Source organism: Dromiciops gliroides, chromosome 1 (assembly GCF_019393635.1).
Source record: "Dromiciops gliroides isolate mDroGli1 chromosome 1, mDroGli1.pri, whole genome shotgun sequence".
NCBI classification, from domain to species: Eukaryota; Metazoa; Chordata; class Mammalia; order Microbiotheria; family Microbiotheriidae; genus Dromiciops; species Dromiciops gliroides.
This window is the reverse complement of record NC_057861.1, coordinates 167,679,159-167,705,854: the sequence shown is the minus strand read 5'-3', so window position 1 is coordinate 167,705,854 and position 26,696 is coordinate 167,679,159. Positions and strand designations below refer to the sequence as shown.

The following is a 26,696-nucleotide window of genomic DNA, read 5'->3' as shown; positions in this document are numbered from 1 at the left end:
TCTTATCTCAGAGGTTATGCATTATGATCTCTAGTGTTCTAGAACAAATAGTCTTAGCAACAAAGTTTATTTCACTTTAGGCATTGGGAACAAAGGAGACCCTACATGAGTCTTGATGTCTTTTTGTTCACATTAGATGTATATTATATGTTAAGCAGCAAAATAGTACTGATATCCTAGAATTTGTTCAAAGTTAAACTCCCAGATAGGTCGTTCTTTTTTCCTGCCTAGAAACAAAATATTTGATCATTAAAAATAGACACATGTCATAATATTTAATGCTACATTTAGTGTTCCATGCCCCTAATAGTGTTATCTTTTCACTTATAAAGTTACAGAATAACGTGATACCTAACCTTCAGGTTCACTTTCTATCCATTTTAAAGACCATTAGTACAGCTAATAACATAAAAATATTTTTTTTCGCCCCCAAGACTTTTGTTGATTAGAAAATACTGTTATGTAGTAATAGTAGCAGCAGCAGCAGTCATAGTAATAATATAGAAGACAATTGCAGATAATGTCAGATTAAAACCTTCGGTTTCAGTTTTTTAGTGACTAGTGATCATATTAAATCATCTTTGTTAATATGTTTTAAAAGATTTAAATTGCTTTTAAAGTGTTTCTGAGTTGGGTATGAGTTAAATACAAGGGAGTAGAAGTGTACCCTCTGTAAAGTTGCCCTAACCAGTGTCATTTTTCAGTAATGTTAATAAAATGATAATCAAAATCCAACATTAGTGTCATTTACCCAATTTCCCAAGAGTAAATAGGAATCAGTTGTTGTTGACCTGAGCTAGTCCTAGGTAGCTAGTCCTAGATCCATGAGTCCCCTGTAACATTGTTTTGCCTGAATCAATTAATTCTGTTAAGCAAGGTTTGATATGGTATTCTTGTTAGAATGGATAAGCATGATCTTTGATGCATGTAACCTGATGCTAAAATGACAGAACCATATGTCTCATATGGCCAAACATTATTCCCAGTGAAGAAAGTTATTCAAATGTCTTAAGTCAGTTCCATTTGTTTTTAAGTTATTGGTTTCTAATCTGTTGCCATTTAGAAGATAAATTTGGATTTTCCTTTCCCACTTAGAATATTATGCTGCTACTAAAAGTTCTCTGTTTTCCTCTCTACTTAAGAAGGGAAGAAATTAATCTGATGAAAGTGTTGTGCTGACACAGGTTTTTTTTATTGGACATCTCTTCTCTTTTTTTTTTTTTTTTTTTTTTTGGTGGGGCAATGAGGGTTAAGTGACTTGCCCAGGGTCACACAGCTAGTGTCAAGTTTCTGAGGTTGGATTTGAACTCAGGTCCTCCTGAATCCAGGGCCAGTGCTTTATCCACTGTGCCACCTAGCTGCCCCATCTCTTCTCCTTTTTACTAGCACTCCCCATTCCATTCCTTCATTCTCCCTTTCCTTTGGTTCCCAAAGAGGCAATGTTAGCATTGGTGTAAGCATCTGAATTATAAGTGATACAGAGAAGAGACACCACATAATAGTGGTGATTCTTCAGTGGTGGTAAATTATTTAGGGGGCATCTAGGTGGTGCAGTGGATAAAGCACTGGCCCTGGATTCAGAAGGACCTGAGTTCAAATCCGGCCTCAGACACTTGATACTAGCTGTGTGACCCTGGGCAAGTCACTTAACCCTCACTGCCCTGCAAAAAAAATAAAAATAAATAATTATTTAGTATTATATTTTTCCCCAATTACATGTAGTTTATTATTATTATTTTTTTTTTTAGTGAGGCAATTGGGGTTAAGTGACTTGCCCAGGGTTACACAGCTAGTAAGTGTTAAGTGTCTGAGGCCAGATTTGAACTCAGGTACTCCTGAGTCCAGGGCCGGTGCTCTATCCACTGCACCACCTAGCTGCCCCCCCCCCCCAATTACATGTAAAAACAATTTTTTAACATTGGTTTTTGAAATTTTGAGTTCCAAATTTTCTACCTCCCCAAACCCATCATTGAGAAGGCAAGCAATTTAATATAGGTTATACATGTGTAGTCATGTAAAACATACTTCTGTATTGTTTATGTTATAAAAGAAAACAGAGGGGGCAGCTAGGTGGCGCAGTGGATAGAGCACCGGCCCTGGAGTCAGGAGGACCTGAGTTCAAATCCGGCCTCAGACACTTAACACTTACTAGCTGTGTGACCTTGGGCAAGTCACTTAACCCCAATTGCCTCACCAAAAAACAAAAAAAACAAAAAAAACCAAGAAAACAGAGCTGCCCCACCACCACCAAAAAAATCCAAGAAAAATTAAATTTAAAGAATACGCTTTGATCAGTTCTTTTCAGGGGGGGGGGGAGCATTTTTCATCATAAGTCCTCAGAGTTGTCTTGGATCATTGTATTGCTGAGAATAGCTAAGTCATTCACAGTTGATCATATTATAATACAACTGTTACTGTGTATAGCGTTCCTCTGGTTCTATTCATTTTATTTTGCATCATTTCATCTAAGTGCAGGTTTTTCTAAAAGCATCCTACTCATTTTTTGTAGAATAATAGTATTTCAGCCACTCACCAATTGATTGGTGTCCCCTTGATTTCCAATTCTTTCCCAAGTCATGGTGGCTACACATATTGACCTCATCAATTATGAGAATGCCGTATGGTCACATAATGCAGCTTTTTAATGGATTTTAAAATTTCTTTGAAACTTTAATCATTTCAACACATTTCAAATTTTGTGTTTTTATAGGGGAACGTGTTCCAAGATGCTGTCTTCAATCAAACAGTTACAATTATTGAAAGAGAAGATGGGTTGGATGGAGAAACGTAAGAGTTGTGATAAAGTAGCTTATAGAATCATAAATTTAAAGCCGGAAGGGAACTGGAAGGTCATCTAGCCTAACTTCATTATTTTACAGAAGAATAAACTGAGTTGCAGAAAAGTGAAGTGATTTGTCCAGTGTCACCCTTGTTGTAAATGAAGAGCCAGAGTGAATCTAGTAACCTTTCTGTTGCACCGTGCCACCTCTTCTGATGGGCAGTTAGGGTAAAAAGCTAAGATTTGTTGCTTCCTAAATATGTTTTTCAGGTGGCCATGACATTCCTGAAATGGTTTAGAGGCAACATGTCATGTGTACTTGGGGAAATTTAGAATGGTCAGTTGAGGCCCCTAGATGGGTAAAGAGTAGAGATAATGTAATCTTTATAGTACAGTAAAGCTTCAATTCAACTTTATTTCCATTTATTTCTTGTATTTGCTGCAAAAAGTTTATCAGGAAACTTATGATTTACTTTGAAACATGCTTAATATTTCAGTATTACTTTGAATTAGGGATTCATAGCTTTAAAAGCCACACTGTCTTAAGAAGAACAAGGAACTTGTCACACTTGCTCCATTTGATCCCCCTTCCCCAAACTCTTGCCTACTAGGGATAAACTGTATCACTTCTCAGTCTAATGACAAAACACTCATTTTCTCTGAGTTTTCCCCTTGTAATATCACTATAGAAAAATATTTTAAGACTTTTATTTATATATGTATGTATATATATACAATGGTAGGCAAAATCTATTCAGCTGTTCTACTGTGAGCTTCTTTATTTTGTCATGTTTTGTGAAGTGCTTTTCACTTTAGATTATAATTCATATTTATTCATAACTTCCTAAAGATGGCAAAGAATAATTTACCAAGCCCTCATAATGCCTTTTAAGAGCCAGACTTGTGATTTCATTGGTATAGATAACTCCCTGTATGGGAAAACTTTGCCCATGAAGATTGTAAACTCTTAAAATTTAGAGGTTTAGACAATTGCCTGAGAAATTTGTCCAAGGTCAAGCAGCCAGTATGTGTCTCATAACTGACTCCTAATTTAATTGAACCCTGTACAATTTCATTTCTTATTCATAATGTTAGTTAGAGGATTTATGGCATGTATCAAAACTATAATAGCAATCATCTTCATTTATGGTAATTCCCTATGCTTTTTTTTCTTTCCTTGAAATAAGGATCTTTATGTATATGTTTCTTGCTGGACTTGGGCTACTAGTCGTTGTTGGGCTTCATCAGCTTCTAGAATCTAGGAAGGTAAGGAATTGCATATGCTCTCTTCTGGATAGTGATAGCTATGAAAATCACTTAATATTGAGTTAATAATAACCTGACACTTTGTGATATCTTATTATATTCTTCAGGAAAAAAAATATTTTTGTGTGGTCTACTTTAATTGAAATTGAAGACCATTAAGTTTTTCTCAAATTCTTATAATAAAATTGAAGCCTAACCTTTTAGTTGTTGTTGGTTATGATAATTCTAATAAAATCTTACTTGAGTACTGATATACCTAAAATTATTTGTGTGTTCTTCTAGAGAAAAAGACCAGCTCAGAAAGTAGAAATGGGTACATCGAACCAAAATGATGTTGATATGAGTTGGATTCCTCAAGAGACTTTGAATCAAATCAGTAAGTATGCATAAAAATTTTAGGGGGGAAGTACTTAAGAAATTTGAGGCTCACATAAATGTCTTCATATTTTCTAAAGGAAACTTATTAAAGAAATAAGTGTCATTTAAAAGTCATCTCTTCCCATCTACAGTTCTCAGATGTCTTGTTTACAATCTAGTATATTTTAAAGGTTGACTAAATGCTCTGCTTTCTCCACAAAAATGATACAGTCAAATCCCTTTTTATAATTCCACCAAAATAAACCCCATAATAAACACTGAGTGACCAGGGTCTGTAGTTTTTACAAGATGAGGAAAGGAAAAGTAGTAATTTTTTTTACATAGTATAAGCTTTGTCTGAAAACTAAACATCCATATTTACTTTTAATCTGTCTTTAATTTTACAATTAAGCATGTGTGTGAACTCTTTATATTCCTAATCTTTTCCTATCTCTTTTCTTTCCTGTTGCTTCAGTGCAGAGTAGAAGAGGTGAGGCAATTAAACTTTGTTGATGATGCTTGGTAGTAATGGGGACTTTTCTTGGATAGCAACACATCATTTGAGCTAGTTATGGAATCCCAACTAATGATCATTTGCAGTTTTCAGCATTATATTTCTTAGAGAAAATTTTAAATTGACCATAGTTTGACTTTTCAGGAGGAAGAAGGAAAATTTTAATTTGATCCTTTAGCATCCCCCTAATCTACAAATTCCATTGAATCCAAAATCAAACATAAAATCCTCTATTTAATATTTCAAAGCTTGTCAGAATGTAGGCCACCCCTCTCACCCCTTCTAGTCTTCTTTATCCCCCACACACATATTCTTTGATCCAGTGACGGTGTTTTCTCTGAATGATGCCATAGGCATGGAATATTCTCTCCATCTCTGCTTCCTGACTTCCATCAAGTCCCAACTAAAATCCCACCTTCTACAGGAAGCCTTTCCCAATCCCTCTTAATTCTAGTACTTGGCCCTGTGTTGGTTTTTCCTATTTATCCAATTTATAGCTTGTTTATGCGTATTTGTTCAAATGTTGTCTCTCCCATTAGATTGTGAGCTCCTTGAGAGCAAGGACTGTCTTTTGCCTCTCTTTATATCTTTGGTGCTTAGCACAGTGCTGGCACTTAGTAAGCACTTAATAAATGTTTGTTTACTGTCAAAGATAGCAGTTAACCTATATGTTTATATATTTAACTTTTAGGAAGGTGAAAAGTTCTTTTCTCTAACAATGAAATATAAATAGGTACCAAGTAGCTTTTATATTAAAAAATAACCTAGTTTTTTTTAATCACTTTATTTTTAAGATGCTCAGTAATTTTAGCATGAGCTGTTACTTCTCCATGTCTATTGATTGAGAAGGAAGATGAAAAGAAAAAAAAACAATTTTTTTTTTTAATCTCAGAAGGGTTAAGATTGTATGGAGAAGGGGGCGGCTGGGTGGTGCAGTGGATAAAGCATCAGCCCTGGATTCAGGAGTACCTGAGTTCAAATCCGGCCTCAAACACTTGACACTTGCTGGCTGTGTGACCCTGGGCAAGTCACTTAACCCCCATTGCCCCACCAAAAAAACAACAACAAGATTGTTTGGAGAAGAGAACAAGTGAATTTTTAAAAATGAGTTTTCTACTAGAAATCTGAGTCTAATATTTTAAAACAATTACTATTTTAAAATGTAGCCACAAGCAATTAATTTAACTGGGCCCTCTAAGATTTTCTTTAAGAGGAACAGGTCTTTTTGTCTCCTCTTTAAACTCCCCAAATGCAAATGTCCATGATGATCTTTACACATCTGGTGGCTTTACACATTCAGGCAGCCACAGTCTCTCTCTCACTTAAACTTCAAACATGCATTTCCAGGTATCTGGGATTCTAATTTCACCTGGATGTCCTATTTCCACTTCTAATTCAGCCTGACTCTTTCCTTTCCTCCCACTCCCACCAACTTCCCATCTCTCTCAACTTTGGTATTTCTGTCCATGGTACCATCATATAAGACTCATAAATTATTATTAGAGCTGTGAGAGACTTTAGATTATCTAGAACAACATACCCCCATCTCCTTTCATGCTGCCATTCTTGTTTACGTTAGACTTTTAGAGCTTTAAAATTGGCCTTCTAAGGGTCAGCTAAGTGGTGAAGTGAATAGAGCACTGGTCCTGGAGGACCTGAGTTCAAATGTGGCCTCAGATACTTAACACTTACTAGCCATGTGACCCTGGGCAAGTCACTTAACCCCCAATTGCCTCACCCCCCAAAAAAAAATTGGCCTTCTTAACTCAAGGCTTCTCCATACCCCAGTCTATCAGTGCCAGGCACTGTGCAGAAATCTTTCATACAGCTGTCAGAGTAATCTTCTGATAAACAGATCTAATTATGCTCCTTAGAAACCTTAAATCTGCTTCCCCATTACCAGTAGGCTAAAATACAAACTCCTTAGCCTAGCATTCAAATCTTTCAATTTTCTCCATCCACTCTTACCTTTCTGGCTTTATCTCTTCCCTTCTAGGGACTCAAACTAGACTATTCCTTATTCTCATTCCTTCTATTTTTGCCTTCATGCATTTATATATTCCCTCCATCCCAAGCTTAGAATATATTACTTTTAAAAATTCTCTTCCTTTCACATGGCTTATCAATTTTTTACCAATGTCTAACAGAACAAGGTTCTGGAGGAATTGATGCTTTATCCACCATAGCAGTGATATCAAACTCAAATAGAATCGGACCATTCATTTGTTTATGAGTATTTTTCAGACCATATATTAGTTTTAAAATATAATGTTATCTGTGTTTTATTGTATTTTGATTTGTATTGATAAATTTTTCCCAATTAAATTTTTTTTTTCAGGGTTGTGAGAATTAAGTGACTTGCCTAGGGTCACACAGCTAGTAAGTGTCAAGTGTCTAAGGTTAGATTCGAATTCAGGTCCTCCTGAATCCTGAGCCAGTGCTTTATCCACTGTACCACCTAGCTGCCCCTACCCCGATTACATTTTTTTTTTACTGGAAATTTTCTTTATTGTAGAGGAGTAGTATGCGGGACAGTGTAGGTTTAGTGAGTTGCTAATAGTCACACGGCTATGAGTGTCAAGTGTCTGAGGTAACATTTGAATTAGCTGCCCTGGACACCTTTTAGATGATTCCAGTTTTGTTGGCAACATCCAAAGCATCATAGTCTGGAGCCAGTCGGACATGGGCCTTCTTCTCTCCATCAGGCCACATCAATGTCATACAGCTTGCTTAATTTGATGCTTGTTGGCCTTGACATCCACAATGAAGACAAGGGAGTTGTTGTCCTCTATCTTCTTAATAGCAGACTCAGTGGTCAAGGGAAACTTAATGATGGCATAGTGGTCAAGCTTGTTTCTCCTTGGGACACTTTTCCGAGGGTATTTGGGCTACCTTCGAAGTTTTAGAGTCTTGGGTCGCCGGAAGGTGGAAGATGTTCGGATCTTCTTCTTTTTGTGGCTGCACACCCTTCAATACTGCCTTCTTGGCCTTCAAGGTCTTGGCTTCGGCTTCCATCTTGAGGGGAACAACCGCTTCCTTCTTCACCTTCGGTGCCATCTTAAGGAAAAGGACCCCAATTACATTTTTTTTTAAGTGAGGCAATTGGGGTTAAGTGACTTGCCCAGGGTCACACAGCTAGTAAGTGTTAAGTGTCTGAGGCCAGATTTGAACTCAGGTCCTCCTGACTCCAGGGCCGGTGTTCTATCCACTGCGCCACCTAGCTTCCCCCCCCCCCCCCAATTACATTTTAATCTGGTTCAGCTGTACCTGGGAGTGTTGCATGTTGTGTGTTTGATAACTGCACTAGAGGGTTCCTTACAGGTTAGTAGCATCATTCCATTAGTCAACATTCTTTTAGTATTGTTCAGACAGCTCCACATCTAGCAAACTAATGTACAGTTTATATGTCTCCATCTTGTCCACAAAAGTATTATCATCTACCTTGCTGAAATTCAGATATACCATCTTTATAGCCATTCTCTCATCTGCTAGTCTAATAAGCCTCAAAAAAGGCAATGAAACTAATTTGATAAGAGTTGTAAATCCATGCTGGCTCCAAGTGATTGTTGCTTCAATTTCTACATTTTCAAACTTCTATTTAATATAGTCTCGAATTTTATCTGGGTTCATAGTCAAGTTCATGAGGCTCTCATTTTTGGAAATCATTTTTTCTCTTTTTGAAAAAGAAAAAAATTTTCTCATCTTTGGGCTTTAGGAGCCTATGAACCCATTTTCCAGTTTCATCAACTAACTGCTCCAGTCATTTTCCAGTTTTATTAGACTGATCAGAACTGGGAGTTTTTTCTTTGTGTCATCTATGCCTAGAGACTTAAACTCATTTAAAGCAACTAGATATGCCACTTATTTTGAACTTCAGTTAATACTATTTGTACTATACTCTCTAGTTTAGTGATTTCTCTTTAACAGAAGAAACCAACATAGTACTATATTTATAGTTAATGGATATTTATAGTTAATGGATGAGTAGTAGTTGTGCAACATATTTAAAGGAGTTAAAGTGAACAATTGTTCACTTGCCGTGGTGATGGTTCACATTTATATAAAGTACTTTTATGATTTGCAAAGAGCTTTCTTTACAACAATTCCATATATACTCTCCTGGTTGTAGTTAAGGAAATTGAAGCTCAGAGTTTGCCTATAGTGGTATGACCTAGATCTTTCTCTCAGTCTAGTGTTATTTTTTTTTTGCAGGGCAGTGAGGGTTAAGTGACTTGCAGGTTATATAGGTAGTAAGTGTCAAGTGGCTGGATTTGAACTCAGGTCCTCCTGAATCCAGAGCCGGTGCTTTCTCCACTGTGCCACCTAGCTGCCCCCCTAGCATCACTTTCAATACTCTCACAATCTCTTATGATTAGGACATTCTTGATAGCATAGAGTATATTATAGGCAAGTACTATTCTTGGACCTATGTCTGAAAAGCGAGGAGGAGCTGGTTGCTGAAGTGATAGGAGCCTTGGGGAAAATAAGCCCTTTATCTTAGAATTTTTTATACAGAAATGGAAAACCAGTCATAATCTTATATATACTTGCATTTTGGAAGAACAGGGTTCAGAGAATCCTATGAACTTAAACTCTGTAAAGTTAGTGCAGGAAAAATGGGTCAAGCTCAAGAATAAAGATAGAAGAATTCTGATGAGGAATTAATTAGTCTAATATTTATTAAGTGCATATCAAATGCCAGTGTGCTTGGCTCTGGGGATACAAAGATCAAAAAGAAACAGTGATGGGGCGGCTAGGTGGCGCAGTGGATAAAGCACCGGCCCTGGATTCAGGAGTACCTGAGTTCAAATCCGGCCTCAGACACTTGACACTTACTAGCTGTGTGACCCTGGGCAAGTCACTTAACCCCCATTGCCCTGCAAAAAAAAAAAAAAAAGAAACAGTGTCGGGCCAGCTAGGTGGAGCAGTGGATAGAGCACCGGCCCTGAATTCAGGAGGACCCGAGTTCAAATCCAGCATCAGCCACTTAACACTTACTAGCTGTGTGACCCTGGGCAAGTCACTTAACCCCAATTGCCTCACCAAAAAAAAAGAAACAGTGCCATTAAGGAGTTTACATTCAATTTCAGGAGACAAAATATATAAGTATATACAGAAGTACATACCCATCTGTTAACCATGTGTGTTCCCTAAGACCTTCTTGAACTGGACCCTCTTCCCTTTTTTCTCTCACTCATTCTCATCAGTTCCCATGGATTAAATTGTCTTCTCTATGCAGATGATTTTTTGATCTATTTGTCCAGCCTTAACCTCTCTTCTGACCTCCAGACTCATATCTACAGCTCTTTATTAGGTATTGGATGTCCCATAGACATGTTAAACACAAGTCAGAAACTCAACTCATTATTTTAGCCTCCCTTCTTCCTAACTTCCTTATTATTATCAAAAGTACTGCTATCCTAGTCATCCAAACTCACAGTATAGGTATCGTCCTCAAATCTAATCTATTGCCAGGTCTAGTCAATTTCTTCCTTTTTCTTATGTCCCATCTACACCCCCTTCTCTTCTGGCATTGCTACCAACCTGGTATAGAGCCACCTTCACCTCAGACTTGTATTATTGCAATAGCCTGCTGGGTAGTCTCCCTGCCTCAAATCTCTCACCATTCCAATCCGTTCTCGATTTAGTTGTCAGATTGATCTTCCTAAAGGGTAAATGACCATGTCACTTCCCTAGCCAATAAACTCCAGTGTCTCCCAGTTACTCCAGGATCAAATATAAGATCCTCATTTTGACTTTTTAAATTCTTCATAACTTGTTCTCTTTCTGCCTTTCCAATCTTAATAATATCTTATATCCCTCCACCAATTTTGCGATCCAGTAACATTGGACTTCTTACTGTTCCTCACACTAGATAACCCCCATTTCCTCATTGAACATTTTCACTGGCTATCCCGTGTGCTCGGGACTCTGCCTCCTCATCTCTGTCTCTTGGCTTCCCTGGCATCTTGTTTGTACACAGTTATTTGTATATTGTTTTTCCTCCCACCCCTTAGACTATGAGCTCTTTGAGAGCAGTTACCACTTTTTGCCCCCTTTTTTTTGTTTCCCCAGCACCTTCTCTAGCCTGGTACATAATAAGTAGGTGGTTAATAAATGTTTGTTGACTGAAATAAATACAAGATAATTTTGTGGAACTTGAGCTACATTGAGAAGAAATATAGCTTTCAGGAATAGGAAAGTTAATAATCCCACTCTACTCTGCCTTCATAAATCATCCAGAGTATTGTGTGTGTGATTCTGTTCATCAAATTTTAAGAACATTGATAAACTGAAAGGTGTCAAGAGGGAGGCAGCCAGAAGGGTTTGGGACTCTGGGTCCATGTCATAGGAAGATTGTTTGAAGAAAATGGAATGTTTACCCTGGAGAAGAGAAGACTCAGGGAACATAACTGTATTCATTTATTTGAAGGACTATCATATAGAAAAGAGATGAGACTTTTTCTGTTTGGCTCAAAGAGCAGAACTAAGAACAGTGGGTAGAAGTTGTAAAGAGATGGAATGCAAATTTAGACTTAATGTCTAGAAAAACTTCTTAATGATTTGTTGTTCGGTCATTTTCTTTCATGTCCAATTCTTTGTGACTCCATTTGGGATTTTCTTGGCAAAGATACTGGAGTGGTTTTCCATTCTGCTTATTTAATAGATAAGGAGACTGAGGCAGACAGGTTTAAGTGACTTGCCCAGGGTCTCACAGGGTCTGGGGCCAAATTTGAACTCAGGATAATGAGTTTTCCTGACTCTGTCCACTGTGCCACCTAGCTGCCCTTCTAATAATTAGGATTTCTAAAAGGCAGTGGATCCTCAAAGATTTTCAAGCAGTTACGATGTCACATGAGGAACAGCAAAAAAGCCAGTTTGGCTAGACTTTATAGAGCATGAAAGGAAGAGATGTGTAATAAGGCAGGAAAGGTAGGTTGGAAATAAGTTGTGAAGGTTTTTAAACGCTAGGCCAAAGGGTCTGTATTCAGCCCTAGAAGTAGTCACCACTGGAGTTTATTTTGTGGGGAAATTAAATGGTAAGCACCATGCTTTAGGAAAATCACTTCCACAAAGTTGGATTGAAATAGGGAGACACTTGAGGAAGGCAGACCTATTAGAAGGCCACTGAATCCAGATAAGAGGAAAAGAGGAACTGAATTAGTCTGGTTGCTGTGTGAGTAGCAGTAATGGCAAAGACACATTGTTTTATTAAGTACCTGCTATGATATAAGGCACTCTGTGAAGTATATAGAGAAAGTAATATCATTTCATAGAAACAGAATTGGAATGGACCTCAAAAAATATCAAATCAATACCCTATCAGAACAAACCTTATAGAAGTAGAACCAATAGCAAATTCCTGCCAAAAATATGTCCCATCTGCACTAAGTTTCTTCTGTCAGGAGTTGGGTTCCTCATCATTCCTCAAGAATCATCTTCATGCCTTGGTCAGAGTTCTTAAGCATTCGGAAGTGATTTGTCTATAAGTGAGCAATTTAGCTTTTAAAAAGACCTGCTCAGAAGATAGAAGTTAGAGCAGGTAATCAAAGATGAATACAAAAACATGGTATAGGGGTAGCTAGGTGGCACAGTAGATAAAGCACTGGCCCTGGATTCAGGAAGACCTGAGTTCAAATCCAGCCTCAGACACTTAACACTTACTAGCTGTGTGACCCTGGGCAAGTCACTTAGCCCTCTTTGCCCTACAAAAAAAAAAAAACCAACATGGTATAGTATTACTCTAAGAAATAGTGTTAGGAGTGTCTGTTACGGTGCAAAAAGATCTTAGCAGACTACAAAAAGTTGGGCCAAATCTGATGGGGATGAATGTACAATCTTACACTTGGATTCAAAAAACTCACAAAAAATCTGGAGAAAATAGTAAGTTGTAAGCTTAAGAATTTATCCATTTTCCTCTTTTAACAGAATGATTTATCTAGCTATGACCAGATATTTGAAGGCTTCATCTTGCCATTCTGCCAGATTCTTAATTTGACTGTATGGTCTATGGTGTATACCATGAATATTCTTGTGTTTCTCACTTTATTCTCCTAAATACTTCCCACCATATCTTGGTCCTCGTTTTGGGGATTTGGGTTTCAACATAGGTTTATACATTCTTGAGTTAGGGTATTGCCCATTTGTCAAATTTTTCTTTTTTAACAGAGAGACCTCTGTACTTTGTGCCTATTAAATGCATAAGTAAAGAAGCCATGGGAATGGTTGAAAATGTTAGAGAGGGAGGGAGATCAGTGTGCATGAAAGCAAACTTTCTTAAGACTTGCAAAGGGATGGAATCTAGGGCACAGGGAGAATGGATAACCTTAGGGGAGAGAGAACACACCTTTTTCCTCTTTGACTAGAAACAAGGATTAGAGGGGATGGTTAGGATAATCACCTGTGCTAGATGGGGGATAAGATCTAATGAAATTGAAAGTGACAATTTGGGCAGCTTTGGGGAAATTGCCTGATTATCTACCCAGGGGTTGCTTTGTATCCCAGTAGAATATTTCAGCTTTATTAAAATTAGTTTGCAAGCTTTTAAACATACACATCTCCATGTAAATTGCCCCAACTTTATTAGTTGTTTGTAATAGCAAGTGGTATGTTGTCTGTGTGTAAGGCCCACTGTCATAAATATATACAACAAATTGTCATTAACTAAACTGCTCAAGGATAGGGTATTCCAGTTGACTGAGTTTCTGGAAAACGCACATTCCACCCTTTGAAAATCTTTCTAAAATCTATCACTTTCCCAAAATAGTGATGTTCATATCACCAGAGATGTAGGTAGGGGCATGGTATCTAAAGAGTTGGGTTCAAGTGCTGCCTCTGACACATACTAGCTATTTGACACTGGGCAAGTCACTTAAACTTTGAGTGTTCTCTTTAGGCAGTTACATAAGTGTAGGCAATTATAAGTTGCAGAACCATTTCCCATATGTATTGTATTGGCAAAGGGAGTTTTCTCACTAAGAATTCCCTAAATTAAAGGAAGTCACAGTTCTGGACTTCAGAAAGGATATTCAATTTTTCCCCCTAACTACTTACTGTTGGCATTTTCCCTTATCTTAATAGAACAAAGTGGGCAGGGGTGGGGGAGATCTAAATTTTCTTTCTTTTGCCCTCCTCAGTTTTTTATACTTACTTAGTTATGACCACTTGCTGCTGTGAGCCTAAGCCATTTCTTCATATGTACAATATCATTCTCTTCTAATTTTTATCTTCTAGTCTTTTGTGGGCTGGGAAACCAGATAGTTATTATATTTGTGTGTAAGATAAGGAAACTGTAAAGAAAAGTAATTGACATTTTAGTCTCTTGATCCTTACAACAAGCCTTGTGATAGGGCAGGTGATATTTGTTGTATTGATTAGGAAACTGAGGTTAAGTGACTATATTGAAGATCATACAGCTAGCTAGGGAATGGTAGGAGGCAGCCTTCTTGGCCTAGGTCCAGGTAAGTAAGGTTAATTCTGTATAATGAGATAATGAATGTGTGGGGTGAATCATCATTATGTGCAGACAGTACATAATCTAAAATTCAGTAAAGGTTGATTTGTTAACATTCTAACAATTGGAAATTTTTTTAACAAAATCTTTACTGTATTGATAATTTATAATCCTTAGGATGACTCAGACAGAACTGAATTCTGAAAAGCCTTCTCAAAGATGCAATCAGGTTTTTTTGGGGGGTTTGGGTTTTTTTTTTAGTTTTGTGTATGTTGTTGTTAAGTGTATTTTGTTGTATTCCAGTTCTTTTGAAAATTTATCATTGATGTTTGGCATATACACATCAACTGTGGCTATAAATGAGATGTTTCATGTATATAATTAATAAATGTGAGTTCCTTCGTATTCTCACCATATAGATGTCCATGATGATATTTGATTAACTGGCACTCATTCTGCATCCATGCAGAATTTATTAGAGAATTTATTTTACTTTGTAAAGAATATTGATGCTTGTATCTAATACTTTATTTTTCTTTTCATGACTTATTTATTATTAACCAGTGTATGTATGTCTGCTGTCAAATACCTGTATAACCTAGGTATTTTTAGATTTATGTGTGATGATTCTTTTTGACTAAAAGCAGAATGAAATTTTTAATGCACTCCTAGTAACATGGTTACTGTCAAATAGATTACATGACAAATAAAATTGCCAAAAGATGAAAAAGAGGAGAGAAGGAGAAAATGGTTATATGTAATGAAGTGGAGGAGAGATTTGAACCTTTGATCTCACTGGTATAGGGAACGCCTGGTTTGGAAACTCCCTCTACCAATGCTGATCAGAATCTTGTCCATAATTGATGATCTTAGAGAGTTGCTTTGGTAACTGAGGATTTAAGTGATATGCTTATACTTACATGGCTATTAGTATGTTAGAAGTAGGACTTAAATCTAGGTTTTGTTCATTTCAAGGTCAGTCCTTTTTCCACTAAATCCTATGGCTTCTTTAATTCAGTAATGAGGTGGTTGGGTTTTGAGATTGTTGTTATTTTTAATCCTTTTAGTTCTGATTGGAAGAGGGACTGGACTTGTCATTTCATTGGTATGGGGAACCTTCTGGCTATAAAACTTTTTCTAACAATGGATCAGCACCTTCTCAGCAACTTAAAAGTCTTAGAGAGTTGCCTAGGGGTAATTGAGAGGCTTAGCTGCTTTCCTGGGTTCAAGCAACTAGTATGTGTCAGATGCAGAACTTAAACCCATGTCTTTTGGGCTTCTGGGCAAGCTTTTATACCATGCTGCCTCTTCCTTGCGATGTTAATTAATCCATTTCCTTTACCCTGCCTGTTGTTTCCAATTACATGATAAAATTGTTAAAGAAAAAGCACGCTTTGGATAAATTGTGGTTCAGTCATATTCAGTTCTTTGTGACCCTTTGGACCATAGCACTCCAGTACTATCTGTGGGGTTTTCTTGGCAAAGATACTGGAGTAGTTTGCCATTTCCTTCTTCAGAATTGTGACTTGCCCGCTGAAGTCACACAGCTACTAAGTGTTTGAGGCCAAATTTGAACTCAGGTATTCCTCTCTCCAGGCTTAGCACTCTATCTACTGAGGAAAATTTAATTTGTTACAAGTGATATTTATAAATCTGAAATCTTTTTAAGCAGCAAGATCAGTCCATTTTAAACAATATATATTTATTACTTGCATTTGCATTAAAATATAGCTGATGATATTTAAGAATGTTGTTTATATTTTTGTCTTCAGCCATAATGGTAACCTAGAGTGAGTTTTTCTACACTAATTAAAATTATTTTAGGGGTTCTCTCTTCACCCTCCCCCCCATTAGAATGACTTCTTGAGGGGCCGCTAGGTGGTGTAGTGGAGAGAGCGCTGGCCCTGGATTCAGGAGGACCTGAGTTCAAATCTGACCTCAGACACTTGCCACTTACGAGCTGTGTGACCCTGGGCAAGTCACTTAACCCTCATTGCCCGGCAAATACAAATAAAAAAAAAAAAGAATGACTTCTTGAAAAGTAGCAGCAACTTCAAGTAAATTTAAACAGCTATCTTTCATTTTATGCCGTATACATTGTTTTGGAAAAGTTAATAGCAGTCAACTTCTGTTAAAGAAAAAGTAGGCTTAATATGCCTTTTGAATTTGGTGCAGTTTTGACCATGGGTTAAGGTGACCTTTATATTTCTTCTCTTCCAGATAAAGCTTCTCCAAGGAGGTTGCCCCGGAAACGGGCACAGAAGAGATCAGTGGGATCTGATGAGTAAATGTTCATTTGTGCAACAATTCAATCTTTACTAAACCTGCCCTAACATTTTTTGGCCTGATGGGAATTAGTGCAGAGAAGCCATATCAACATATGAGGAAACTACTACTTCTGTTTGGACTGAGTAATCAGAGCTGTGGCGATAATATTGCTGAAAATGCACTGCATATGTTTTTTCTAAAGTAACAAATTTGGGTTTTTTAAACCATTAAAAACTGTGTGTGTGCGTGTGTGTGTGTAAGCAGTTGGTCTTACCAGAATCATTGTTGTACTACCTGAAATGTGCCTTTAGAGTGCTAAATGTAATGCTGGCATGTCTGTATCCCACTGAAAATTTGTGGTGGGTTTTTTTTTTTCCTTTCCAGAAAACATAATGAATAATTGCCTAATATTATTGTATAAGGAGTTCTCATTTTTACTATCATGCCTTGAACTGTACAGCAGAAAATAATTTAGCTACTCTGTTCCTGAGAATAGCTACCAATTTAGCAGTGATGGCACAAATTCTCTGGGTGTTTTTTTATATCTGCAACTAGTATTCTAAAGGCACAAGCAGGAGTAGCTGCTTTTAGCAATATAGTATTTTGTTTTGGTATTTTGCTGCTGTTTACTACAATACGCACATTGGGAGAACTTCCTTATACTGATCAAAGAATCCAGATGAATTTATATCAATCTGAGATTTAGCAGCAAAATTGTGAAGCATGAGACTATGTGCTGAATTTGATATATAAATTTCAACTCTCCATACCCTTCCTCATTTTTTAACAAAAAGAAAATAGCACACTTGTGTGAGCTGAATTATTGTGTTGTGCGTCATTGTTCTGTTGTGTCTGATCCAAAAGGTGGCTTTGGAATGATTTTAGATTTTTTTCAATATTTATGAATCAGTGATTTTCCTTCCTTCCCCTTAATGGAAACTACCATGGCCAGAAATTTCATTGTTCTACATCGAATAGAAGAAATGAACCTCCAGGCACTATGTAAAGTGGGGGCTCAAACTATAGGGCACATATCAGAAATGTGTTCCAGATTTTAATTTCTGCAGAATCATAAAACAGAGCTGAAAAAGACCTTCTAAAGCATCTAGGCCATCCTTCTCATTTTATAGATGAGAAAACTGAGTCTGGGTCAAAGTAATTAATCTGTATGAATACCAAGGAATAAGTTGAATTATACATATATATATATATATTCATGTTATATATTCTGTAGGTAGACATATAAGACATAGTTAAATGGTTGATTTATTTTTTTCCCCTAAATTGTTGGTTAATTCTTCCCTAACCTTGTAAGTAGTTTTTGTATTTTTGAAGTTTGCATGTGATTTTTTTTTTTTAGTAAATCTGTTTTAGATAGTAGAAATCCAAATATTTAAAAATTGAACTTCCTTTAAAAAAAAAATTGAACTCTACCTATATTATTTGGCCTTCCTCCCCTACCTACCCGTTTTGCTGTAGTCTTCTGTACGTATCAGGCATCATAGATGTTGTATGTTTAAGATTCCTGGTTTGAAGATAACTGATATTTATTTAGAAGGTTGTTGTCATTAAGACCTGTAATTAAATTGACAGTTTTGTTAGACTTGAGTAAAGGAAGAACTTTTAAAAGGCTTTTTTCCATGCCATAAAGCCATTTTCTCCTACTTGTCTTTGAAAAATTGAAGGTGAGGTTTTAGCTGCTAAAGTTTACTTTAGCTTCTTGCCTTTACCTTTCTTTTTTCCCCCTACCTCTTTTGAAATCTGCATTTAACCTGCCAAGAATGAACATCTGAGCCAATAACATTTGAATAATACCTATTCAGGTTAAAGCAGGGACTAAGGTTCCTAAATACCTGTGTTGGTGATATTATACTATTAACATCCCATTCCTAAAATTCAAAGTGTTTGGGCTGTTATCTTGGTGTGGAAGACCAATAGTTTATTTTAAAACTATGGTACTTAATATAAAAAAATAGACATAGCTTGGTTTTTGACAAGCAATATCAGTGAGTACTTAGCAGGAACTAACTGTACAGTAAATGGAATTAAATTCCACACATGGTATATTCAAGCACACTTATAACAAGTAGCCTATTTTTAAAATAACTTTTGAAAATGTAAATAATCTGGATGGGGTTTGTTTTTAGTGTATCTACTTAATTTGCAGACCATGATTTGAGAGACCCATGTATTGAATGTGGGTTTATGATTAGTGGTAGCTTTTGAAAATCTTGGTTTCACACATCAATAAGAAAAGATAAAGAAGTTGCCCCTTTCCTATCCCCTAGGGATATGAGGATTAATGTGTCTGTAAAGCACAAATTTTCCTCTGTTTGTCATGTTGTATTCTTATACAATAAGTGATTTTCTAATGTATTTGCCTACAATCTGTTGTCCAAGGGAGAAAAAGAAAATAGATATTCAGAGAACTGAAACCTGTAGAGGAATAAGGAGTGGATAAAAGCCACTGTAGCAGAAAGAGAATAAGAGACTTAATTTGAGTGAGAGTTAAATTCAGGATTTAGAAATTTCAAAAAAATTGGCTTTGGGACATAAAGGGGAAGCATATTTCAATATTAAGGGGGAAATGTTTGGGAACCACGCCTAAAAATATTTCAGATGTTAAATGGGAAAGTTTGTAATGCTCTTAATACAGTGGCTTTAGTGGCACAAATAGGATTTATACTTACCCTTATTGCCAAATTTAAATAGTAGACCTCAAGTGTTCATAAATAGGTACGGTATAACTCCCCCTAGCACCTAACACTGTGCCTTGCACATAATAGCTACTTAATATTTGTTTAATTCAATTATAGTAGTCAACACCACATTTGATAACTGCATCTTCTTACTCATACACATTGGTTGAGAGAACTTAATTGATTTCTGTATTTAAAATAGTTTGGAATAAGACATCCTTCCTTGAAATCTCCCTGGTAGATAAACTCTGCAGGTAGTGTAAGTGTACATATAAATACATATCATTTTATAAATTAATGCATTTCATATAACACATTTTTTATTCAGCTTATTCATTTAGTTCTAAAACAATATGTTTTCTAAAATTGAACAACTTTACAGTTCTACTTGAGATGTTCCCCATGTTTGGATTAGATGTGAGATGAGCTCCCATAGCCAAATTAACTGCTTGGTACAGCTTTGACCTAGGGGTATTAAAGCAACAACAAAAACTTTGCCATCAGCATGAATTAAAAGCATTAGGTTTTACTGACTAGACTGAATCCCCTACCAGATTTGTGGAATCAAATTTTTAAAAACTTGAGGCTTGAGCTAAGATAAGAATGTGATGAAAGGCAAGAAGTTTTAAATTTTAAAGCTGAATCCAACCCAACATGTTACTTGATATATCTAAAAATTATCCTGCATTATGATCCCTGTTAACTTTGTTAGATAACATTTGTATAGTTTTTAAAAATTATTTTTTACTGCTTAGAATAATCTGTGGCCTGTAAGCCTAATTATATTTGAAGTTATATTTTTTAGAATTGTTTAACAATGTAGTACTAATACTGCAATAATACTTGCACCACCTACCTCATTAGGGGTGTTGGAAGGAAAGCACTTTGTAATCTTAAGGCAGTATATAAATGTGAGTTAACTATCACCTTTCTTTCTGGGCCTCAGTTTATTATCTGTCCTTTGTAGTACAATATTTGAAGCCACTCCCTTTAATATATTATTGTAATAGATAAGCATTCTAGAATTGCTAAACTTCAGTGGAAGCTGCTTAGGAATATTTTGACATTAACTCCCAGGAATCTGAACAGCCAGAACAAAATTTCAACCAAATTTTTTGGTTTGCAGTACATACTGATAACTTAGTGCTGCCCCCTGAGATACTACTGCAAGATTCTAAAGAGTGTTCAGAGTGAAAACCATCACAAAAACTGGTGTTCAGCATAGTTTTAGTGCTAAGTATGTGTTTTAATTTTCTGAAAATTGGCAGTTCACATACAACAGATAGTCACTCAATGAAGATATTTGACTCCCCTGCCATTATGGATAAGCAGTACTTGACCAGGGAGTTAAAACTTGTTCCCAAAGAAGTTCCTTTATACCCCCAACTCTCCCCCAAATGGTCTTCAAATACATTTGTCCACAAGGTACAGAATCTTTAAATGCTAGCTAACCTTAGGACAGTGACGTCAAACTTAAATAGAAATGGGGGGTGGCCAAATCATACATAAACATCCCTGTAGGCTGCATATAAACTTAGAAAACCACACATGTATATATTTCTTTTTTTATTACCACAACACCACGTTACAACCAGATAAGAACTACATTTTAATCAGGTTCAGGCTGCACTTGAGATTGTGTGGACTACATGTTTGACACCTCTGCCTTAGAGAATATATAGGCCATATTACAAATGAGTAAAGTGAGAGATGACCAGTCCAATGTCAGAACCCACTTTTCCTATATCATGGACTACAGAGTATCAGCCCCATCAAGTTTATGTTTTTGCTTTTTTTTATTATAAGACTTGAATATATCCCCAGCCACTCAATATATTTATTGAGTGCATACTTCATAAAACAATAAAATATATAAAGGAAAATATCTGAATGGGGTGAATACTTTTTAAAGGGGCATCTATTTACTGTAGTCTTTTTCAGTTCATTTGTACCATTTGGCTATTTTTTTTCCATTAAATTCAAGTCAAGGATAATAGAAAATTGATGCTGAAATTTCCATAAAGGTAAAGGAAGGTCTGTGGCAAATTATTTGTTCTAGAATTATTAAGAGCTAATCAACTCATCACATGCTACCTATTATTCTTTAAGATGTCCCTTTCAGACCAAATTGAGCCAGGCATAATCTTTCAATACCCTTTCCAGGTAGCTTCTTTTTTAGCTGGAGAAAAATATTGTGATGATCACTTGGAAAAGTAGCACCATTTAGGATCGAATCCTTTGAACTACTAATTTACAAATTTTTCAGTTTTGAATGAATGTTAACTCGGGCATTTTTGCATGGACAAAAGTCTTTACCATAAAATCAATAGTGTGGTAACAAATTCACTAACACAAGGAGAAGGTCTTAAAAAGGATGCTTCCTTGAGATTTAGGAAGCCTAGGTTCTAATCCTAGCTCATACTCATTAGCTGTGTAATGTTGGGCAAGTCATTTAATCTGGATCTTCAGTTTCCTTATCTGTAAAACAAAAAGGTTGGATTACATGATAAACTTTTAAATGATGATAATAACTACAAACTCTTAATTTGATAACAACTTTTAAAGATATGTCTTTTAATAACTATTGGAAAGAACAACACTTATTTGGATATATTTAATTCTGGACTGTTTCCTTTCAAAGCAGTCATAATTCAGTGCAACATTCATTGAGCAGCTTACAGTGTGTAAAGTACTTTGCTGGTAATGTTTTACATTGTGTAGCACTTTTTAAATGCTTTCCTATAAATTACTCATGCTATTCTAATCAAAAGTGGAGGTGCACTTGTAGACACAGGCTCCACAAAGCACTTATTGTGGCTCACTAGTTTGCTATTATCCAGAATGGAAAACTTCAAGCAGGTGGTCTCCATACATAAGAGAACAGGCTTTATTCCACTTGAATTGCTCTCATGTGCACTTTATTATTAGAATTGTATGTAATACAAGGCTTTGCATTTCATGTCTCGTTCTATTTATAATTAAGTGACCTTGTTATGACTAAAAGAACCTGGGCCTGCTTTTTATCTTGTTCTGCAACCCTGTGGTGCTCTTATTGCCTCCATTAAGTAGAGAAGAACAGGCTGTCATACCTTTAGCGTTCTACCAAATGAAGCCAACTACAAATGAAATGGGGGCACAGACATAGCTTGAGGATATTAAATGGCAGTATGAGTTGGAGTATTTTCTTGAAGTTTTACTTTACTAAAGACCACTTAAATGATTCAGCTTTCCAGCAGATACCCTGTTTATACCCAAACCCTGTGTTCACAATTCTTTGTTTAGGACAAGACCAAGGTCTTGTGGTCTACTTGCCATTAAAATAAAGTAAATCTAATTTCAAAAGATATAGCAAAGTTATTCCATAACCCAAAGAAATAGCACTTCTTAAATCTGGCTCAATGAACAATCCTGTAGAAATGGTTTTTTTCTTTGCTTATGAGTCATAGTCTATGATTGTTTCCATCATCCTCTTTATCTGCTTTATTTCACTGTTAAACTTCTTGAATATTTATTTATACCTGCTGCTTCACCATCTCTCTACTTCTTGTAAGCTTGTAACCTTGTAAGCTATCATTCACTCACCTGTCTACTGAAACTGCTCTAAGATGTCTGCCCCTTCCCAAATACAATTATCTCTTAAGTCCTCATCCCCTTTTACATCTTTGATGCATTTTACCACTGTCCTCCCCTTGAAACTCCTCTTGGACACCATTAGTTCCATTTTTATCACTCATTTCTTTTGCTGACTATTCCCTTGTTCCCTAAGTAAGTATCCATTCCATGGTGCTGTGTATTATCCCTACACATTCTTAGGAAGTTTATCTATTCTTGTTCAGTGGTATCGAACTCTTTGTGACTTTGCGGGACCATACTATCCATGGGGTTTTCTGTACAGAGATGCTGGAGTGGTTGGCCATTTCCTTCAGCTCATTTTACAGATGAGGAAACTGAGGCAGACCAGGTTAAGTGACTTACCTGGGGTCACACAGCTAGTGTCAAAGGCCAGATTTGAACTCGGGTCTTCCTGACTCCAGGCCCAGGACTCTACTGCAGCTAGACAATGTAAACCATTGCTAGTTATTTTCTTAAACACCACTTTGAATATGCTATTCCTCTCTTCTATTGCTTGTCTTTTCCAAACTCTTGATTTTTCAAGACCCTTAGTATATTTTCTATTCCTACCCAACCTTATTTCTCCAAGACTTGTCCTCTAAAATTCACAAGGCACACTTTCTCCCATTTATGTTTGTACATTTTTGAAGTTCTTTACAGAATAAGTATAAAGTGCCTTACTTAGAGTAGCCCTGTAAGATAAGTAGTAAAAACATCAGTCCCATTTTACAGAGACAATGTGCCCTTCCCTTCATCTATTCAAATTATATCTCTATCCATCCTTTAATAAATCCTAATACTACCTCTCTGAAACTTTCCCTGATTATTCTAGCCTACAGTGACCTATATTCTTGAACTCCTATGCTGCTTTTATTCTGTGCCTCAGAATTTAGCACTTGATTATATACTGTCATAAGTCATCAGATATATAATGCTTTAAGGCTCACTAAACACTCTTCACAATTACCTTAAGTAGATATTGCAAGTATTATTAACATCATTTTACAGATGAGGAAACTGAGGCTCAGGTCAAGGGACTTTCAAGAAGTCACATGGCTGGTAATTATGAGAACCTGCATTTAACACCAGGTCTTTTCTGACTCCCAAGCCCAAGATCCTTCCCATTCATTATACCATGGTACCCTTTTATGTCTTGTCCATAACTATATTCTGGTGCCAATGAGTGGAAGAGGCAGATTTTATCTCACTATAGAAAAGAACTTCCTCAGAAATGGAAGGGGCTACCTCATTAGCTTAGAGATGTTTTAAGCAGAGGCTGAATAACCATTTTCTCAGGGATGTTATAAAGGGGATTTGAACTAAATAGTCTACATGGTCCTTTCCAACTAAAGGTTTCTGAAATCCTGGAGGCCAGGGGCTGTGTCTGATGCTACCACCACCACCCCAACCCCGAACTGTTGTTCAATAAATACACATTGAGAGCAGGATATCAGAAGCCCTTCAACTCCTTTCATACCCCACTCCTTGCCTCAAACATCTAGCTAAACAAAGCCCCCTGAATTCTAAAAAGTACTCATCAAACAATACGTAAAATTACCCAGGAAACTAGGCAAAGGTAACGACACCACCTCAGTTCTGCTCTTCAACAACAGACTGATTGACTACTAGCCATGGGTATTGTTGGGCTTCATGGTGACATGAGTTGTGCAAGATGGCCTCTGAGGTTCCTTCTAACTGATTCAGGGGATTGGAAACATTTCATTTCACTTTTCTCATTTACTCAGGCCAGATAGCTGCTTTTGTGTTTTTGTCTTTAATTTGGATCCTTTGAGCTAGGACTGTTAATTTCAAGAAATGTATGCTAAGATTCCATTACAACAAAATAATTTGTCCCTCTTTTAAAATGTATTTTTAAATGAAGTCTTGCTAAACTTTAGCATTTTGTGAATATGGAGCCTTTTGTTGGTTTCATTGGAAAAAATTAGGTTAATGAGTTAATAAAATTCTTGTGTTCAGGGGAAAAAAAAGCACCAGGGGCCAAGATCTATGAAGTAGTAGAAATAGCTTTCTTTTTCTTGGTAAAGCATTGATTTCCCCTGTTGCTTTTTATTCAAATTATGTATTACTATCAGCCAACTGCCATCCTCTCTCTCACTTGTACTTCTAAAAACAAATGCAGGTAGAATTTACCAGAGCTATGCCTGAGAATGTTCACATGAAGTATGAAATTTGCCCTTAAATGGCAATGCCAAACTAATGATGGGTCTTTATTGCTGAGGAGGAGAGTAAGACAAACCATGATTCAAATGCATTCATGCAACAAATTCAGTCTTTATTTAATTTTCCCCTTCAAGTTATGAGGAAACTCTTAATTTTCTGGAAGCAAATGTAAAATCTGGACATTTTAAATTATAAGGTAGTGTTAAAAGGAAAAATAAAAATAAAAGTACTTTTTAAAACAAAGTTCAAATGTTATTTTTGGGTTTTAGTTACAATACTTTACAAATAATCACAAAACCCCTTTCTTGAATACTGTGTTATCTGTTACTTATTTCTCAAGTCTTTCCTATCTCTATCCTATTATATACACCTACTACTTTATTATTAATAACTGTAAGCCTAAAATTTTTTTCAAGGAACCAAAACCAGATTTTTAATTCCTCAGCTTGTGACCCTAATGAACTGGTAGTAAGAGCTATTTATAACAAAACTAAAACTCTAAAGCAGTGTTCTCCAAAATTGGGACTGTGGCATGACCCCTATACTATGGGATCAGTCAGCCAAGGTGGAATGGGAAGATGGATTCAATCCCACCCTTCCCATGATAACCAACACAGTTACTCCATTCCCTTCATCCATTATCTCAACATTGCCTCCACCCTGCCATGTCCCACTACATCTGGATACCCTCAGCATCTCTCACCTGGGCTGTTACAGTAGTTTCTCAATTGGTTTCCCTGCCTCAAGTCTCTCTTTTCCATCCTCTAAATAGCTGCCAAAATACTGTTCTTCAAGTGCAGTTCTATCCATGTCATTCCTTTTAAAGCTTGTGACTCCTTATTAAGGCACCTAGGTGTCACAGTGAGTAGATTGCCAAGCCTGGAGTCAGGACCTCTCATCTTCCTGAGTTCAAATCTGGTCTCAGACACTAAGCTGTATGACCCTGGGCAAGTCACTTAACCATTTTGGCCTCAGTTTACTCATCTTCAGAATGAACTGGAGAAGGAAATGGCAAACTACTCCAGTGTCTTTGCCAAGAAAACCTGAAATGGGGTCATGAAGAGTTGGACATGACTGAACAACATCTTATTGACTTTAGGATCAACTATTTCACCCTTTTTAAACTTACATTTTTGTATGTTACATAATATACACAAATGGTACAGTAGTAGCTATACATAATTTACAAATAAGTAAACATACATATATTGGGGCATATGCTCAAAATTTTTTTTACTGCTGGAGTGAACGATCAAAACAGTTTGGAGACCACTCACTGCTCTAGAGTTTTAGATGAGAGTGGGAAACATTCAGATTTGTTACAGACTTTTCATTTAAAAAATAAGAATAGTCTTGAAACTTGAAGATTTTAATCTCTAACAATGAAATATTTATTGGCCTTCTAAATTTAATTCTAACAAAACAGGTAAAAGTAGATAAATAGGTCATTTGGGTTTTGTAGTCAGGATTCGTGATTTTCTACTTTGCATAATTAAGAATAAACTACAGTAAATAGTTATTGCTTTAGTTGCAGGTAGTTTTTCTTTGGTACTAAAAGTAAAAGCA

General features: G+C 36.4%; 1 protein-coding gene and 1 pseudogene across 3 annotated transcripts in view; one reads left to right on the top strand and one right to left on the bottom strand.

Moving 5' to 3' along the window:
• The window catches only part of SSR1 (signal sequence receptor subunit 1), a 50,712-nt gene that overhangs the window by 10,704 nt on the left and 13,312 nt on the right, over nucleotides 1-26,696 (top strand). For 2 of the 3 annotated variants that reach the window (XM_043986102.1, XM_043986111.1), the window contains exons 5-8: nucleotides 2,711-2,787; nucleotides 3,967-4,045; nucleotides 4,328-4,421; nucleotides 16,591-16,654. In XM_043986102.1, coding sequence (XP_043842037.1) covers nucleotides 2,711-2,787; nucleotides 3,967-4,045; nucleotides 4,328-4,421; nucleotides 16,591-16,654 — 314 coding nt within the window. Of the gene's footprint in view, nucleotides 1-2,710; nucleotides 2,788-3,966; nucleotides 4,046-4,327; nucleotides 4,422-16,590; nucleotides 25,374-26,696 lie in introns of those variants that run through there. The other variant, XM_043986120.1, reaches the window with a different exon arrangement.
• Nucleotides 7,539-7,973, bottom strand: LOC122742104 (annotated as a pseudogene).